The sequence below is a fragment of the Gordionus sp. m RMFG-2023 genome, chromosome 4, assembly GCF_954871325.1.
Source record: "Gordionus sp. m RMFG-2023 chromosome 4, tfGorSpeb1-WG-v2, whole genome shotgun sequence".
Taxonomy (NCBI): domain Eukaryota; kingdom Metazoa; phylum Nematomorpha; class Gordioida; order Chordodea; family Parachordodidae; genus Gordionus; species Gordionus sp. m RMFG-2023.
In genome coordinates, this window is record NC_088778.1 from 25,206,004 (window position 1) to 25,224,236 (window position 18,233).

Sequence of the window (18,233 nt, forward strand, 5' to 3'; positions counted from 1 at the left end):
GATCTAAACTTTAAAAGTGATTTCAAAAGTTTGGAAAATTTAACGCTCAAATTTTTGAAAATATAACTCGATTCACAATATTTTACTTCTATATTTAAAAGACAAATAATATCTATAAAGATCATAGAAGCATTAGATTCAATAATATTTTGAATCGGTGAAAAAATTTTTAATGTATTTTTGAATCGCGATTCAAAATCCCATATTTTATTTATTTGGCTTATAACTTATTTTTTTTATTGAATGGGAAAACTAACGGATGAATTAATAAGTACTAATTAGGCATTACATATGATTTCAAAAAATTCAGTTCTTCTATAATATGTATTTTCATGACGCTAATCTTGGTAAATTTTCTTATTATAACAGCATTGCGTTTAACTTTAATCTATCTACTAAACGGATTGAAGCATTAATATATTAAATATGAACTAAACATTGATATACGTTTCAATGTTAATGCTTCAAGAAAGTTTGGTTGATTTCAAGCTTAAGGAGCGAAATATATGTATTCTACTTGGCTTATAAAACAGTTATTTTTTTGTAGGCAGGGAAATTAATTGGAGAATTAACAAGTACTAGCTAGGTACTAAATATTAGGGCAAACCAGAAATTTAATTCTTCCATATTTTCAATGCTATCATGATGCCAATTTCGCTTATCTTCCTATCACTATTTTTTTTTAACTAAACGGATTAAAATAATATATAATTAACATAAAATATTGATAAAATTTTCGGAATAAATGCTTTCAGTTGCATTTAATCGTAGTGTTAGCCAAAGGTTTGTTTTGTTACTAATAATTTTTTTCTTTTATACTGGCTATTATATTGGTTTAAGCAACCAGGGACTAATAAAGATTTTTGAATTAGTATTTACAACTGTTCAGCCATTTTTAACAGCAATGATATTAAGATTTTACATTTAAAAAGCAAAATATTAATAACCACGGGAAAATCAAATCAATATTATTTAATCATAATTTTTTATAGGAGACCCGACCGAAGCCATATAAATTGGGGTCTGGGGGGTGAAAACCCCCCAATACTTTTTCATACCCCTTCGGATAAATCTTGGACAAGCCACTGCCTATAGTATTATATTAAATATTAAGATAAAATTCATATTTTTATTCCAATTATTTGATTCGAGTTATATATTAACGATATATTAACTATAATGATAAAATTATCATAGGAAGATTTATAAACATTAAATAAATTAGTCAACCGATTTTAAATCATTAAGAATGAAATTAGCGAAAATCTTCATTTTGTGTTTCTTTAAAGTCTTTATACGCTTTTCTAATGGCTGGAAACAGGGTGGGGGCTCCTTCGGTTCCATAGGAATTGTATAAACTTGCAGCTGCTGCACACAATTTGAGGCTCGTATCTGTAGGTTGAGTCGACCAGGCAACTCCATATTTCCATAAAGTCACGTAATGTTCACAATTACTAGTTAAAATGTGATAAGGTACTTCCTGGTGGAGCAAATTCAAGGCGTTCCTGATTGTTTTCGGCGGGGAATTGGGAGGGTAAAGACCTTTGGCCCTGGCTTCGAGCTCTTTATTATTAATTCGAACTAAGGAAGAACCGGCGACGAGGGCAAACGAATCACGGGCCAACAAGGCCGTCGTTCCTGTAAAAGCTTCTCTCAGGGTAGGCGGGCCTCGGCGCCCGAAATCATTGTTGGTGTTGTTAGAATTAGCGCCACTCGGTGCATCACTAAAAGAATGTGACAAGGAACCAGCCAAAAAATTGGTAAGAGAAGGCATGGAGTCAAGGACTGACCTAATAGGAGGAACTTGAAACCAGGAAGCAGAAGATATTTTGGGTTGATCATTGGAAATGTGAGTGGCATTCGAAGATTGTCCATCATTATTTTGAAGGGAAGAACGAGGAACGTCCTTTTCAAAATCTTGGCCATTGTGAGCCCTAACATGAATGACAATTGAGCCGCCTTCAAAGAGAGCCCAGTGCCGGTACCAACCCCTGTGAAATTCGAGCAAGTCCCCTGGTTTAGCCGTGGTAAGAACCTTGTCCCATGTGAGAAATTGATTCATGTTTGGCAAGGCCGTGTCGACATTATTACCGGGTAGATTGATATCTAAGGAAGTGTATTCAAAATCTGTACCTATCATTTCAACCAGATGATTATCATCGATAGGTTCATCGGTATCATCGAGAAGTTCATCGGTATCATCGTTTTGATTTATCTGATTTTTACTATTATAAACGGATTGGACTTGATGAGTACCGGATTCACAATTATAGTGAGACGAGGTGGTTGCCTTACTGGGTTTATTGGTATTTGTCATCCAAGGTATTTGTATAAAGATCTAGAACTGGAGTGGAAAAAATGACATAATTTTAAAAATTAGCAAAATATGAACCGGCCTTGGAATGGAAATTTAAGCTAACAAGGTTTAGATAGGGGTATCTACACCCTTCTAAGTTAATGATGATTTACTCTCTCAAATGTATAGTATATTTTAGGGTTGGCAAAAATCCTGATTATTTTTTTAAAAAAACGCTTTTTTGATTGAAATAAAAATAAATCAAATTTTAATTAAAGAATTAAGGGTGATTGTAAAATATATATTTTTAAATTTCAGTTTAATATTATCTTACAAGTAAAGGACAAAGGCTCAAGGGAACAAGTCGGGAAATTGTTGAAAATTAAATAGTATGTTGTAATTTGATATTTTTTTAATAAAGAGCAGATGAAATATAATATAGTTATTTTTTTAAAAAAATCAACATCAATTGTTTGCTAAAATAAATTTTTGTATAATTTTCTGATAAAAATACAAATGCCAAATAAAATTTAATTTTTTCAAACTAAAATTAGCTATTGATATTTCTCAAGCGGTTAAGAATTATCCGAATTTAAAAATCTTTAATGGTTGGAAAAATTTGCAAAGGTTTTTCGCCATCTTATATGCTAATAAAAAAATAAGTACTAATCAACTTTCATCCTTTGCTAAAAGTTACAATCAGGCTTTAACACTTGCACATTTCTTATCCTACCTTTTAAATCCGAAATAAATATCATTCAAATTTAACAATCAATGAAATGGGAAAGGCAAGGGAAAGAGGGGGGCTTCCCTATCCTAAAACTGACATTTTATCTATCTTGGTAAAGTTTCAAGCAAGATCAGAGCCATTTACTAAAATTATGTTTTCGGATCTTATAGTAAATAAAGTAGACCCAATTGAATGGTGGGTGGCCCAAAGGAAATTTGATGAAGAATGTAAATATTCTAAAAATAATATAACAACTATTTAATGCATCTTCATAATCACTTACTTAATTTTTTTGTTAATTAACTATATTATTTATAAATTTAAGTGTTTTAGCTCAAAAAAAAATACATATAAATAAGGATATTATAATATTTTTTCAAATAGTATTAATCAAAATCTTAGCTCGAAATTAGAAACGAAATGAATAAAAAAATGTCCGGTCTGCTATGAAGATTTTAAGAAATGGTCACCCGGCCTATAATTTTATATAAACAGGGGAATAAACTTATATTTCCATTCTTATCATTCCATCTAGTGTTTAGGCGACTCTGCCGAGTCAGCTTTAACGATTCTTGGTAAACAAACATAATATAAAATTATATATTTTTATTTATTTTAAAAAAATATATTAAAAATGTAGTTTTGTTTAAAGGTCAGCATTAAGCGTTTGGACCAAAAGCACGCCCATCCAATGTTAAAAAAAATTTTAACCCGCCCGCCTATAGTTTTCAAAAAAATATACCCGCCCACCCAACCCATTTATCTAAAATTTCTTACCCGCCCGCCCATTATTTATAAAAAATTTTTAACCCAAGCCCTTATAAAATTTAGGTCATTCTTTCATTTTTTTAAGCATCTAATATAAATATTTCAGCATTACACCTCTACAAAAAGTTTATAATTTACGAAATTAATATAAGTATAAAAATAATAAATGTAAATTATGGACAATTTTATTTGATCAAATTGAATATTTATGAAAAAAATATAAATGTAAAATTAATATTATATCTAATTATAATGCAAAAATAATAATGAATCGACATTTTCTGGATTTAAGCACGTTCTTCTTTGTTCTAAAAATCTTCCAGCAATGCTAAATCCGCGTTCGGAAGAAGCACTAGTTGCAGAAATTGCCAATATCTTTCTTTTGCTAATCTTGATAGCTTTGGCACCCTTTCTTGTGTTTCCACCAAAGTAGGATATCCGTTTGAAGTATATCATAATATAGTTAGGTAAATGTTCTTCACTTAAAAAAAACGATTGGTACAATAAGAAAAGAAATTTATAGATCATTTAAACAATTATTTTTTTTAGTTTGTTTTTGAACAAAAATTTTAAATTCCTTAACCCGCCGGCCCATTGTTTAAATTTCTTAACCCCCCCCCCACCCATTCTCAAAATTTTTTTATCCGCCCGCTTAGATGGGCGGGCGGACCGAAATCCCGCCCAATGCAGACCTCTAATTTTGTTAGCGTCTATGTGTTATTTATACAACTATAAATAATTTATTGAGCGCGTTTTTTTTAAATTTTTATCGTAAATATATTCTATCATGTTTGGAATACCTATCTTATGAATCTGTTAACCTTTGAGTCATGTATAATTTATATAAAAAATATATGGAAAATTTAATATAAATTATATTAAGTATAAAAGTTCATGGTGTCTGACAGGGTAGGTATTCCAAATATGGCGGTTAACATTTCCGGTAAAATCAGATTTTTAAATTTTTAAAAACGCGCTCATAAACGATTTAAAGTTGTAAAAATAACACATTATTGGAAAAAACACATTGGCGCTAACATGTATACTAGGAGAAATATTTTATTTCATAAATATAATGCTTTTTGTTTTTCATAAGATTTAAAATAAAAGGAAAATTCTTTGAAAATAATATAATAAGTATTGGTGGCTAAAAGCATATTTTGCAAAATATTTTTCAAAACCAGGCCGAAGTTTTTGAAACTATCTTCAAAGAACAAATTTATGTCGTTTTCAAAATATCGAGTCTTGCGCAAATCAATATGTTAATTCGATAAAAAAAATTTCCGTTGGTAATAGTGCGCACAAATTGAGCGTTGCAACGCTCCGTTTTAAAAGCTAATAATGCATTTTAGATGGTATTGTGCAAATTGGATTTTTTTACGGCAAGCGTTAAAAAAAAAGCAAACTGGTTTGATTTTTTTAATGCTTTTTTAATTTTGCGCTAAAATTTGATAATGGATACAAAATTGTAATTATAATTTATCTCATATATTAATTGAAATTATATCATTTAGAATATATTAATTGATATTTATATAATTTTAGAATATATTAATTATATTTTAGATAATTTTAGAATATATTTATATAATTTTAGAATATATTAATATAATTTTAGAATATATTAATTGAATAAATTTTAGATATCAACCATTAGTTTAAGGTAAAATATGAACAGTGATAAATTATATTTTTATTAGCATGGAGATGGAGTTTCCACAGCATGATACAACTGTATCATAAAGAAGAAGTTGAATATATATATATATATATAAAATTCATGAAGCCAATGATAAAGGACAGAAAAACTACTGACAATTTTAGTCCTAAAGAAACTACACCATAATGGTTTAAAAATAAATGCACTCATGGGTGAAAGACTTTTGGCTCTTTTGGAAAAGGTGCCATCTGAAAGCCAGTAAAATATATTTTTTTGTCTATAAATTTAATATTATTTTAGATCAGAAGGCTTGGAAAGTATGAGCCTTTCAAATAAATACTTTTCAATTGTGTAGTATCAAGATTGTATCATACTTTGATGGAGCAATCAAAGGATCAAAATACTATAGAATTATCACCAACAAATTCAACAGAAACAACTTTAAATCAAACATTGAATAAATTTTATCTTAGTTTATTTATTTCTGTAAATATGTTTATTTATATATAATAAAGTAATATTCCATATTATAGTGTCCATTTTTGAAAAATATATATAAATAAGCAAACTATTCAAAATTTATTTAGCATTTTTAATAAAATATATAGATTATTATAAATATATTAAGGTAGGATAAACAAATAAATATTATAATAATCAAATTATGAAATGAGATTGAGTAAACAGTTATGAAAATCCAATAAATAAAAAAATCAGGAGTAACATGATTGGAAGAAGTTACAATTAAGATCTAATAGTGTATATATATTATAAATTTTGACACAATAATTAATTATTGAGATCAAAATTTGAAGCCTTTCTAGGATTTTAATTCATTGACATATAATTTATCCAATATTATCTTTAAAAATAAAATAAAATATTATGTATATAAACAGAATAATAGTGTTTGATTTTTTAAGATATTGACTATTTATATCTTACTATGTTTTATTGAGCTAACAATATTTTATTTTGACATCATTTTATTTGATTATAATAAAAAAATTCAAAAACCAATTAAATAAAATTGGGCAAGATGGTATGATTATACTATTTTAATAAGATATTTAATATTCATACATGTTCTAGTGTATATTTTTATTATTAAAGAATTGAAAATGTAATTAAATTATTTTATTTGCATTATTTGTAAATTATAATGTTCTCCTCATCCTTGTATAATTAAAATAAGCAATTAGTTGTTTATCTTGTAAACTAAAGAAATCCATATTGTTTAATAAAAATTAAATCACGTTTCAATTTTAAAACAAGGAAAAAACGTACTGCTTTCAATTTAAACAAAGATGCGTTGCGTTAAAAAACGTACTGCAAACGCAAACGCTCAATTTGTGCGCACTATTAATGAATTTTAAAAATAATAACGAGATAAAAATATGTCAATGTAGTTATAAGATATTTAAATCATTTCTATAAAGCTCAGATTTGTAAATTTTTTAAAATATGATATTTATTATTATCATTGGTATAATATTAATTAAATATTATTATAATTAATTTTGGCAGCAAACAAAAATAATGATAATTTAACTTTCAGATTTCAAGCAGACTTGAGTTCATGACTGAAGTTCAAAATGGTGATACATTATAATTAATTTTCAATGATATTCTTTTTGTTTTTTAAAAAGAGTAAAGTAAAATCCACAAGTCTATAAAATTTTTATTACAATTTTAAATGTAATAATAATCAATTAGTTCTTTCAAAATTAATACATAAGTTAAAATAAATTATTTTATCAAAATACAAGTACATAAAAAAATGTAATAGATAAAACAATAAAATTGCATTTTAATTTATATATAATATAACTGAGAAAGTATTTAATAATTTTAAACTGTGCCTATTAATATTTTATGTAAAAATTTTACATTTACAAAACTAAAAAATAATTTAATTTAAAACTGCCAGGGTTTGGGAAATTTTCAGTATGCTTTTTAAAATCTTGTATTTAAGATAATAGATATATAGCAAAATTTTTAATAAGATACAAGATACTTTTATACCCATCCCCCTATTTTTTATTAAAATATATCCAAAAGTTCAAAATGAGCAATTTGTATGATGTTATTGTAAATGACAAGATCCAAAAAAATATACTATAAAACTTAAGGTTTATTTTTACCCAATTGAATTATAAAGCCCTTTTAGTTTTCACTCACTTTTGCCCTATTGAGAATTATTTGCTACTGATGAAGGTTTACATTTGTATAATATAATGGGCAAAAAAGATAGGAATGAAATATTTACTTCTTACTATAATTAGGCTGACATATAAGACTTGAAAAATGTAAGATCTGTATATGGACATTCTAATGTACTATCATTTATAATTTTTGGGGATTTTCATTAAATTGTTGTTCAAAATTATCATAGTTCAAATTTTTTCATGAATTTATTCTTCGATTAAAATTGTGGGCTTTTTATCTACTGGAATACAAAAAAATCAAAGAGTAATCATGTTTTATATCATATGCTATAATGGATAGAGTTCATTATGCTGAACTCTATAACATTCTTAAATTATTTTATTTTTATTTGTTACTTGGCAGCTTTGGGGTTTTAAATTTTTAATCCTGACCTATATTTGAAGCTAGTTTTTATATTTTTGATATATTGCTCATAAAGGTTTTTTAAACAAAAAATTAATATTTAATGATTATTTTATATTTAATATATATAATAATTATATAAAATATAATATCTTATAATTAAAAATACAATTAAAGTGGAATAAAATAATTAATAAATTGTGAAAATAATTTTTAAAAACTGTGAAAGATTAATACTGAAATAGGGCATGACTAAAATACGCGCCCCCGAATCAAAGTTAATTTAAATTATATTATTACAGAATCGTATTTAGCTTCATATGAGTTAGAAAATGTTTTTTTTTATTTAAAAAAAATGGCAACATAGTAAAATTTTTTAAAAATTATTTTTTTATATGACTAAACTATGTACCCCCTATCAAAGAAGCATAATATATAAAAAATGAACGCTGAATCATACATAATTTATTAAAAGGAATCAAAAAATGTTAATACTAAGTTTATAAATTATTTATAACTTATTGAGATTTTGAAAAAACACTTTCTTCTTTTTTGACTAAATTTTTTTAAAAATTTTTCTATGTTGCCATTATTTTAAATAAAAAAAACATTTTCTAACTCATCTTATGAAGCTAAATACGATTCTGTATTAATATAATTAAATTAAGCTTCTTTAATAGAGGGCACGTATTTTAATCATGCCCCTGAAATAATTTAAAACCTGAGAAAATAAATAAAAACCTTCCAAATGATTAAAAAAACTGTGATAAATTTAAATAAACAACATATATAATTACTTCTTTTAAACTGGTATATTATTTTAAACAAGAATTCTAATATGTTATGCCAACCATTTGGTCAATCAGGATTGGTTCAAAATGCTATAACAATCTAATGGTTAGCTGCCTTCAGATCAAATTTATAAGTCTGGTTCTAATCTGGTCCAGTTGATCCTCACTATCTAAATTCCAGTTACTTAATTTGAAAAAAGTTTTATTACCCTTAGTTGGATAGAAAGTGACTAGGTTAATGTCAGAAAAACATAATTGATGTATTGATTGATGCACAATTTTACACAACTATTGTGTTAAAAACCCTATCCAAGTTGATTTTAAAAAACAACCAAGATAAAATCATGCATGCCTAGAGATTTTGCTAATATATTTTAACTATAATTTTAATTGGGGGCCGTTTAAAAAATCGACCCGAATTGGACTTTTTAACAAAAGTACTGGAAGCAAACCACCTAAAACCTATACCCACCCACTTATCATTATTAATTATACGTTTTATATTAAAGTGGTGCTTTATTCATGTTGACTATTATTTCGTCACATGTTATTTAAAAGGGTTAGACATTCTATCAGCAAACAGATCCCTTTATATTCGAATATGTTACAAATAAATCACCGAAATATTAATCACAGTCCAATCAATTCAAACAAAATATCAAGAGACGTAGTTTTTGTTATGTTATATATTTAATTTCTGCTATAATGAGATTTAAACTAGGTGAAAAAGTACCTAATTTATTTTGTCTATGATTTCAAAAATAAAATTACAATAAAAATATACTGGGACACAAACATGATTAGACTTCCGAACCAGTCAAAATTTTAGCAAATTGATAACCATGATCATAAATAATATAAAACTAAAAATCTCAACAATTCTTTCCATTATAAAATATAATAATTTTTATTAGTTACCTATAAAGGTCTGCTTTATCTCTGATCATGATATATTTTTAAAATAATAAAATTTCCCTTGGAAATTATATGACGCCCAACTGAATCACGATAATACTAAATATATTCCAATACACCCCAATTAATTTAGATTTATTTCACTATTGGAGCTATTATATATTTCTGCCTTCCCTATATACTATCCATTGATAGAGATAGCATCACCCCTCTCCAATTAAACAGGTCCTGGAAAATTACTGCCCAGAATCTTAAAAATGCTCCTGCATATTTATTTGGAATTTCTCTCCAGTATACATATAAAAGATTATAGCCCTGCAAATAATCTGATGGGATTTAGTGTTCCCCGGCCAGTTCAAATTTTTCCTCGATCCTGTTGTATTTTCTTTATCCAAGGTTTCCCGATCTGGGAATTCTTTAAAATTCAAAATAACCAATAATGATGAGGGTTCTGGTTTCATGAATTAATTATCAAAGCAATAAAATAAAATGTAGGAAAAGGGAAATTACATTTATGAATGAATGACTCTTTAGAATAACTTTTTTCTATTCTCTATTCATTAGGCGCGCTAAACATCTCTACTTTATGCCCGTCTGGCTATTTAACATTTTTACCCGACACGATTAAATTATATAAAGACGTTAAATGGCCCGGCTCTGGGCTGGGTACTGGGCATTGCAGATCTCTAAAAAACACTCATAACTGACTGAGGATTTGGACATTGCAGAACAACACAACTCTAAGAGTTTCGAAACCCCCATTACGTTATTATGATGAATTCAATTTATAGTGGGGAGAACTGTAATGTATTAATATAAAATGATTTTGTTAATTTGCTTTTATCCTACAATTTATTATAATAGACAAAATTGAAAAACATATAAATATATTTTATTATATTAAATAAATCACTTTATATTAATGTAACTATAATGATTGTTGTTTACCTGTTATCTTTGGTTAACTTTAAAAATCGGGTAAATATACTTTATAACTACTTATTTTTTTAGAAGTAACTTATAAAAATAACTAGTTACTTTAGAAACCCTTTTCCAATCAATTTTCTATTTGTAAATTTTTTATAGTTTATTTTATTCAATCTAGGGACCACCACGAACAAAATTATAATGATAATCAGTAAAGAAAAAGCTTTATATAATCTTATAAAATAATAAATATCGTACACAATAGAAGTAATAATATAATATTAATAGATGGTGATAAAAAATTTGTTTTAAAATTTTTTGGCTAATTATCTATCTATATTTATATAATTTTTTTATTGGCTAGTATCTATTTATATTATATAAACTATTCATATTGACGTTATATTTTACCTAAGGCCTTTAGCACTCAAATAATTACATCAGATATAAGGCGATTTTAAAAAAAATTAATGATTAAAAATAGATATATTTGGCAACATATTTTAATTGTATAAGAGCTCATAAATTTAGACAAAATCAATGTTGCTAAAAAATAGAACATCATTTGGTAAATTAAAAAAAAATGATAACAAATTATACAAAAGGAAGAAGCTTGTGATTTAAAGCTAGAATAGAAATAAATTTTTGCATAATCTATTTTTCTAGTCATAATCCTTGAGTTGAATTTTCTAATATATCATTGATTTTTCCAATTATTATCTGTATATAAATAAATAATATAATAGAAGAGATTTTTTTAAATGATAATAAGTGAAAACATATTGTCATTATGTTAATTGATATTATTTTAGAAAAAACAATGATAAAATATAAAAGATTTTAAAAGGTTTCTTTGGGAAAATCAAATAGTTTCCTAGAAACAACGATTTAAATGAAATGCAAATTTTAAAACAGATTGCAATGTTCCCATCAATATGTAATATTGTTTTAAAACTATAACTTACAGGAACCAATCGGATTTTTGTGATCGTTTAAAAAGGATAAAGTTGTCAAATAATATAATTTCTATATATTCACTGAAACGACCCTTGGAATATAAGCCTAATTAATAGATAAATTAAATTCCGTCCAACACCCATTGCAATTGAAAATTCAGAAACAAGGAAATATCATTTTGTCCTGATAGTTATCTTAATAAATGAATTATTTGATCCTGCCATAATTGATGGGGGGGGGGGTCCTTAATATAAAATTTAAAATCCATTTTGCTGTGTTCCGGAGAAACTATAATATTTTTTTGAACTTCCGAGGATATCTTTTAATTTTCTTTTTTAAAAATATTATTAGACTGGCAATTCATTCATCTAAAATATGAATCTATACAAATCAGCTAGGGGTACGCCATTTTGATTTCCAATATAAACAATTTATAATATCAATTTTTGTAGCCAAATTGGCGCCTCAGCTGATTTGTATTCAACATCAACGAATCTTCAGTCCAGGTAAATATTATATAGCGCTGCCATGAGCCCAGCGGAAGATTTACTGGGGCTCTAATGTAATAGGATAAAAAATGAAACGTACCTCAGCTCTATTTTTATTTTTTAAATGAATAACGTGGAAATTTTCGTCGTCCTTGGACATAAGGGATTGAATGCATTTCTTTTTCTTGGGTTCACCCTTGAAAAAAATGAAAAAGGTAAATAACTTTTATATATAATTCATTCATAGAATAATAACATTCCTTTTGAATGAATCGAATAATTTACTATTTGTATTCATACGAATAATAATATATACTAATCTTATTTGATTCATAAGATTAGGATTCATATTAGTCTTTGAATAGGCATACTAAAAAAAATTTAAAATTATGGGAAATTATATTAAATCTTCTAATCTTTATATGATTAGCAGAGTTGTTAAAGTATCTAGATATAAAAATGTAGTATCTGTATCTGTATCTAGATAGATTTTTTAGAAAGGTATCTGTATCTAGATATTTTTTTAGAGGTATCTGTATCTGTTTTTAGATACTTTTTAAGATACATTTTATATACCCCTTTTTTTTATTATAAATAAAAATATTTGACTGTAAAATTTATTTTATTTCATATGATATGATATGAAATAAATAAATATATATATATATTATATATTAATATTTATTAATACTATAACAAAGAATTATATATACATAAAATATTAAAACTTATATATAAAAAATATATATAAATATTCATTAATTTAAATATTATGTCCGAGTTTATCAATAAACCATACAAATTTTAATATTACAATATGGAAATGGTAAATTTTATTTTATAACTAAATTTTTAAGTTTATATATTTATTTAGATCTATATCGATGAAGAAAAGGAAGCAACAACAAGTTCTATTGCTTTACCATGGCCAATTTATAGAGCATATTTTAAAATAATATCTCAAAACAAAGAAAACAATTCTCTGATGGTAAAATGTTTGCCGTGTCTACCTAAAAATACAAAAATATCCGTCAGTATGACTTGAACGTGCAGTGAAGCTCATAAGGGTATAGATATTATATATTTAAAATTCTAATTTAAATTTTAAGAGAAAACATCCAACCTTGTTAACAAAAATAAAAAAGGGGAAGGAAAATAAAACTACCAAAGAAAATAATGGACAAGGCTCATCCTCCAATAATATTTTTGCTAAAAGACCTTTGACTTTAACTCAAGGCACTTTAGATGATTTAATTATTGCTTTTATTATAGATGGCATGCAGCCATTTTCAATTGTTGAAAATCCTTCTTTTAAAAAAATGATCAACACTTTGGCTCCACACAAAAATATAATTTGCCGACAGACAGTTGTTGGTAGAATTTCCCAAAGATGGGAAAATGAAAAGAAAGAAATAATTAAAAGTCTTATAGAACCATCATTAATATGCACAACAGCAGATTGTTGGAGTGCCAATCGCCGGTATAGCTAACATTTAAATTTGTATAATAATTAAGAATAAATTATTTCAGCAATTTTAAGAAATTTTTATTTTTAGTTCATACATAGGAGTAACCGCTCACTATATAAATCCAATAAGTTTGGAAAGAAAAAATATAGCGTTGGCTTGTAAAAGAATGACTGGTAGTCATACATATGATAAAATAGCAAAAAATTTACATAGCTAAGGATGATTGCATTCAAAATAAAATTTCAAAGACCATTACAGATAATGCCAAAAATTTTATAAAATGTTTTAGGTTTATTTTATTATAAATAAATATAAACATAATATATGATTGATTACTTAATTAATTAAAGAGTTTTCAAGCCAATTGAAAATAATACAAGTGAATCAATTGATGATCTGGAAGATGAAGCAGTTGTGCCAATTTCTATATCAAATCTTTATTATACTGATTCTGAATTATCAGAATCATTTAGTTTACCTCATCACCAATGTTGTGCCAGTCACACATTGAATCTTTTAGCCACTGTGGATGCCAATAGAGCCATGCAGTGTAAACAATATCATAGGGTAAAACTAATTTTAATTAAATAAGTAATATTTTCTTCATTAGATATATAGCAAAACACTACATAAATGCCAAAGTATATGGAATAGGCAAAATAGGTCTCCTATTTCATCTGAGATTTGGTCGTTATTTTATATGTCCTAATATAACTAGATGGAACTCCACCTATAATGCCTTACAATTAATGTCAGAAATATAAAAGCTAAATCTGACAAAGTGGACAAGATATGTGATGGAATAAAACTACCTAGGTTTTTACCTAATGAATGTGATTTTATTCATGAATATTGTTTAGTAAGTTATAAATAATATTTATATATATAGCATTATTTTAAATTAGCTAATGAAGCCAATAGCTAATTCCCTTGATATTTCGCAGGGAGATAAGTATATGTACACAGCTTATTACTGTGCAACTATTTCACAACTTATTATCAAATTAAAGAATTTTAAAGAAATGAACCTGAGATTCTGTTTACCACTCTTAGATGCCTTACTTAAAGGGATTGAGGATAGGTAAATTAATATAATAAATTAAAAATATTTAATAATTCTAGGTTTATTGTGACCTTATTTGAAGATGATAATATTATAGCAACCATGCTCCACCCTTTTTTTAAACTTGATGGACATGGTTGCAAATGTAAGAAAATCTTAATAAAAGAAAACAATTGATACAAAGATTAACTGGTGAATTATCAAAGTCATCAACTGACTGCAAGCAAATAACCTACCAAAAAAAAAATTTAATTTCAGATTTTTTTCAGTACCATACAGCAGATATAATTTCTAATAATGATTTAAATTTTGATAATCAACAAATTTTAAATAATTTTTTCAAAAATAAATGTAGAGATTTTAGCATTTTTAAAGAATACCCTGATATAATTGTTATTTATTAAATATAACACTACAATTCCTTCAAGCGTCCCTGTGGAAAGACTATTTAGTGTTGCTAAAAATGTCTTTACAGATAAACGAGGATGCCTAAATTATCAAAATTTTGAAAATATTTTATTACTGAAATCTAATAATTATTTATAATTATTTAATCATATATTTTCATATATTATATTAAAATCATTATTTTAGTTATATTCTGATAAATGTTATATCGCGTCAATAAATTTTTTAGCTCATTTCATGAATTTTCACAATATAATATTAATTTAGGTTTATGCAAACCTATAAGAGCATAATAAAAAATGTATCTGTATATAGATACATTTAAAAATTGTATCTGTATCTTGATAACTTTTTAGACGCTGTATCTGTATCTAGATAACTTTTGAGACTATGTATCTGCATCTAGATCCATTTAAAAAGTATTTTTTAACAACTCTGATGATTAGTATTATAATTTTGATAATTTGGTTATAATATATTTTGTCTGTCAAAATAAGAAATGCTGTTTTAAATATCAAAGAATGGGTTCGTTGGAAGGGGAAGAACGCGAGGTTCCGCGAACCCAAATTTCGAGCACACCTAAAATACTTTCCAAGAGTACACTAATTTTTTAAGAATGATAGGAGGGCTCATGACGCTACTGATATTTAATAATCTAAAAAAATAAATTAAATTTCAAATTAAAAAAAAACTTTAAATTCTATCTTAATCCCGCCAAGTTTGTCTGAATAGATTGGCTGCTTGACTTTGTCCCAATTATTGGACCAATTTATGACCCATTGTCCGAATAATTCGCCTTTGGAAATCATGAATATGCTCCTAAAACAAAATTTTAAATTTAATTATAATGTTTTATATATTTTCGAATCCTAAAATTGTTTTCTAATAAAATTACATCATTTTACATTGAGTAGTAAGTGTATCATTTTAACTGTGTAAAGTATTCCTTTTTAAACTCATTTTTTCCGGTTTAAAATGATATACGGTTCAAAATGATATACTTTATAAATTTAAAAGAATTAATTTCAAGCAGAGGCGTGGCGCAAAAATTAGAAATCCCTCGGGAAAGAAAGAAGATCTTTTATTGGGTCACTACCCATAATTTGAGGAGGCTTCGTGTCACCGCTCTTAAGCCTCTGATTTCAAGATTAGAACGATACTATAGAAGTTTAAATGAATCCACAAAAATTGTAAAGAAAAATATGACTAAGAAAATAATATCATACAAATGATGAATAAAATATAATATATCTTTTTTTATTCAAACTCGTTGGTCAATATAAGCACATTTTTCATATCGGGCGTTAAAAAAGTATGGTAAACGTAGGTTTGTTCGGAAAGTCCTTTTTCAACTGCCTTTTTGTTTATATATTTTTTTTAAAAAAATCAGTCTTATAAAAAAAATTTATTTGGTTATATTTTAAAATTACGGATAATTTAATAAGCCATTAAGGTAGAGATATATGATGTAGATAACGTAATTTAAATATGAGAGAAGCAGTCCCTGTTCCTCAACCACATAAGATTTTTCATCCTAAGATTATCATTCTTTCCAAAATGTTTCTCAAAAGATATTTTCATCTAAGAAAAAAGAATAGTTTTATAAAATGAATTTGCGAGGTCTTAGGTATATTATCAGAAAAAATAGATTATGTAAGAAATTTGTGGTATAGTATTAAATATAGAATTTTTATATATTCCGATAAATTTATTTGTATACCCTGAAAATTTCGTATCCTTCCGCCTCATTGTAATCGTAAGGTCTAATGACACCGTCCTTTTGGATATACCTCCTAGGCCTTAATCGGTGTACCTCTTCTACATTTTCCGCCAGCCTAGAATAATAGAACAAACATTATAAACTGCTACAATAAATAACTCGAGCTAAATAAAACAAAAATGGAAGCCAGCATAAAACGTACAACTTAAAGACTTTTAATCGTATTAATACTAACTAATAATAATTTAATAAATGAAAATATAACATGTATAAAAATAAGAATAATATAAATTTAAAAAAAACGGATATATAATCAAGACTAAGAAATTTATTAATAGTAAATTAGGAGTTATGGGTAAAACCTACTCGAACGATAAAAGAACAAAAATTTATTATATGGCATGCAAATATATTGGAAAATACAATTAAATTAGATTTTTACTTTGTATTATATTATATATAGATAATATTAAAGTTGCATATAATCAAACAGAATTTTAAAAGGGTATAAGAGAAGATCTTTCATTGCTTTTTAAATTAAACGGCAATAGTTTAATATATTGCGATTCCAAAATACTTTAGTTATAAGTAGAAAATTAATTTTAAAAGTTTTATTCGTCAAATGAGGATATGAAATGATATAATTAGCTCGAATTATACTAATAGCGACCCTTAGACGAATGCAAAAGCCTTCGTTTGAATTTTCGGTCTTAGATTTAAAAATTAAAAACGTTTACCTTTTAATACCTTGGAAGGAAGAGGAAGCGAAATCAACGACGCCCGAAGTAGGCCTAGCCACTACTCCAACTAATCCTTTGCCAAACCCTTTAAAAAACCCGGTAGCTCCTTCCTGTTTAGCGCCCTCTATCGGCTTTTTTACTATACCCGTAACGCCTTCGTAAAATCCCTGAGGCGATTTATGCATTGGTTGTTATTTTTTTTAAAAAAATATGTGAGAATTGTTTATATGAATAATTTAATAAAAAAATAAAAATTAGTTTAAAGCCCATATAAAAATTGAATTGCTTCAAATATGAAAAATTTAACAATGACATTGATTGAGCAGTTACAAGAGAATGATAGGTATGAGGTTTTTATCTCTCTTATATCTGATAAGTTAATTTTTTTAAGGAAGCTTATAAATCACACCTGATATCCGATTATCAGAAATACTGTAAAAAAAAATATGGCAAGCGTTAAAATATACTCAATCCAAAGAATACTTGTTTATAAATAAATTCCTAAATTTTATTTTAAAAAAAAATTAACCATAACTAGCCCTTTGCCGCCCCGCGCGACGCCTTCTTTCAAATCAGCCGGGCGTTTGTTCATTTCCTCTCTTCGAGACTTTTGATAATCCTGATCCATAGTGAGCGCGGCTAAGCCCTTGCCTAGTGTGCCAGTTATTCTGGAGACGGCTCCAGCTGCGCCGCCTTTGAATTTTGTAAAAAAAATTTAAAAAAGAAACTT

The 18,233-nt window shown here is 26.5% G+C and overlaps 2 protein-coding genes and 1 long non-coding RNA gene across 10 annotated transcripts in view; 1 reads left to right on the forward strand and 2 right to left on the reverse strand.

Moving 5' to 3' along the window:
* Nucleotides 1–1,115: 1,115 nt before the first annotated feature.
* On the reverse strand, nucleotides 1,116–9,083 carry LOC135927811 (uncharacterized). 2 transcript variants are annotated; one of them, XM_065464005.1, is made up of 3 exons: nucleotides 9,026–9,040; nucleotides 8,823–8,986; nucleotides 1,116–2,344 (listed from the first exon to the last, which is right to left on the reverse strand). In XM_065464005.1, the coding sequence occupies exon 3, from the start codon at nucleotides 2,315–2,317 to the stop codon at nucleotides 1,256–1,258; it is 1,062 nt and encodes a 353-aa protein (XP_065320077.1). In that variant the 5' UTR covers nucleotides 2,318–2,344; nucleotides 8,823–8,986; nucleotides 9,026–9,040; the 3' UTR covers nucleotides 1,116–1,255. The 2 variants fall into 2 exon arrangements, with proteins under 2 accessions (XP_065320077.1, XP_065320076.1); XM_065464004.1 differs by lacking the exon at nucleotides 8,823–8,986 and having other exon boundaries at nucleotides 9,026–9,083.
* On the forward strand, nucleotides 5,360–5,885 carry LOC135929031 (uncharacterized). The gene is made up of 4 exons (XR_010572454.1): nucleotides 5,360–5,457; nucleotides 5,495–5,544; nucleotides 5,593–5,712; nucleotides 5,755–5,885. It is a non-coding gene; the product is annotated as an uncharacterized LOC135929031 (long non-coding RNA).
* Nucleotides 9,084–10,986: 1,903 nt separating the features above from the next.
* LOC135928327 (intermembrane lipid transfer protein VPS13A-like) overlaps nucleotides 10,987–18,233 on the reverse strand; it is an 81,456-nt gene continuing 74,209 nt past the window's right edge. For 3 of the 7 annotated variants that reach the window (XM_065464772.1, XM_065464773.1, XM_065464770.1), the window contains exons 73-79: nucleotides 18,033–18,196; nucleotides 17,501–17,670; nucleotides 16,764–16,878; nucleotides 16,311–16,399; nucleotides 15,736–15,862; nucleotides 12,204–12,299; nucleotides 10,987–11,378 (exon numbers count right to left, since the gene is read on the reverse strand). In XM_065464772.1, the coding sequence (XP_065320844.1) occupies nucleotides 11,325–11,378; nucleotides 12,204–12,299; nucleotides 15,736–15,862; nucleotides 16,311–16,399; nucleotides 16,764–16,878; nucleotides 17,501–17,670; nucleotides 18,033–18,196 (815 nt within the window). In that variant the 3' untranslated portion in view covers nucleotides 10,987–11,324. Of the gene's footprint in view, nucleotides 11,379–12,203; nucleotides 12,300–15,735; nucleotides 15,863–16,310; nucleotides 16,400–16,763; nucleotides 16,879–17,500; nucleotides 17,671–18,032; nucleotides 18,197–18,233 lie in introns of those variants that run through there. The other 4 variants (XM_065464771.1, XM_065464774.1, XM_065464775.1 and 1 more) reach the window with 2 other exon arrangements.

Coding starts and splice junctions, on each gene's coding strand:
- LOC135927811 (XM_065464004.1), bottom strand. CDS start 2,317: ATGACAAATACCAATAAACCCAGTAAGGCAACCACCTCGTCTCACTAT.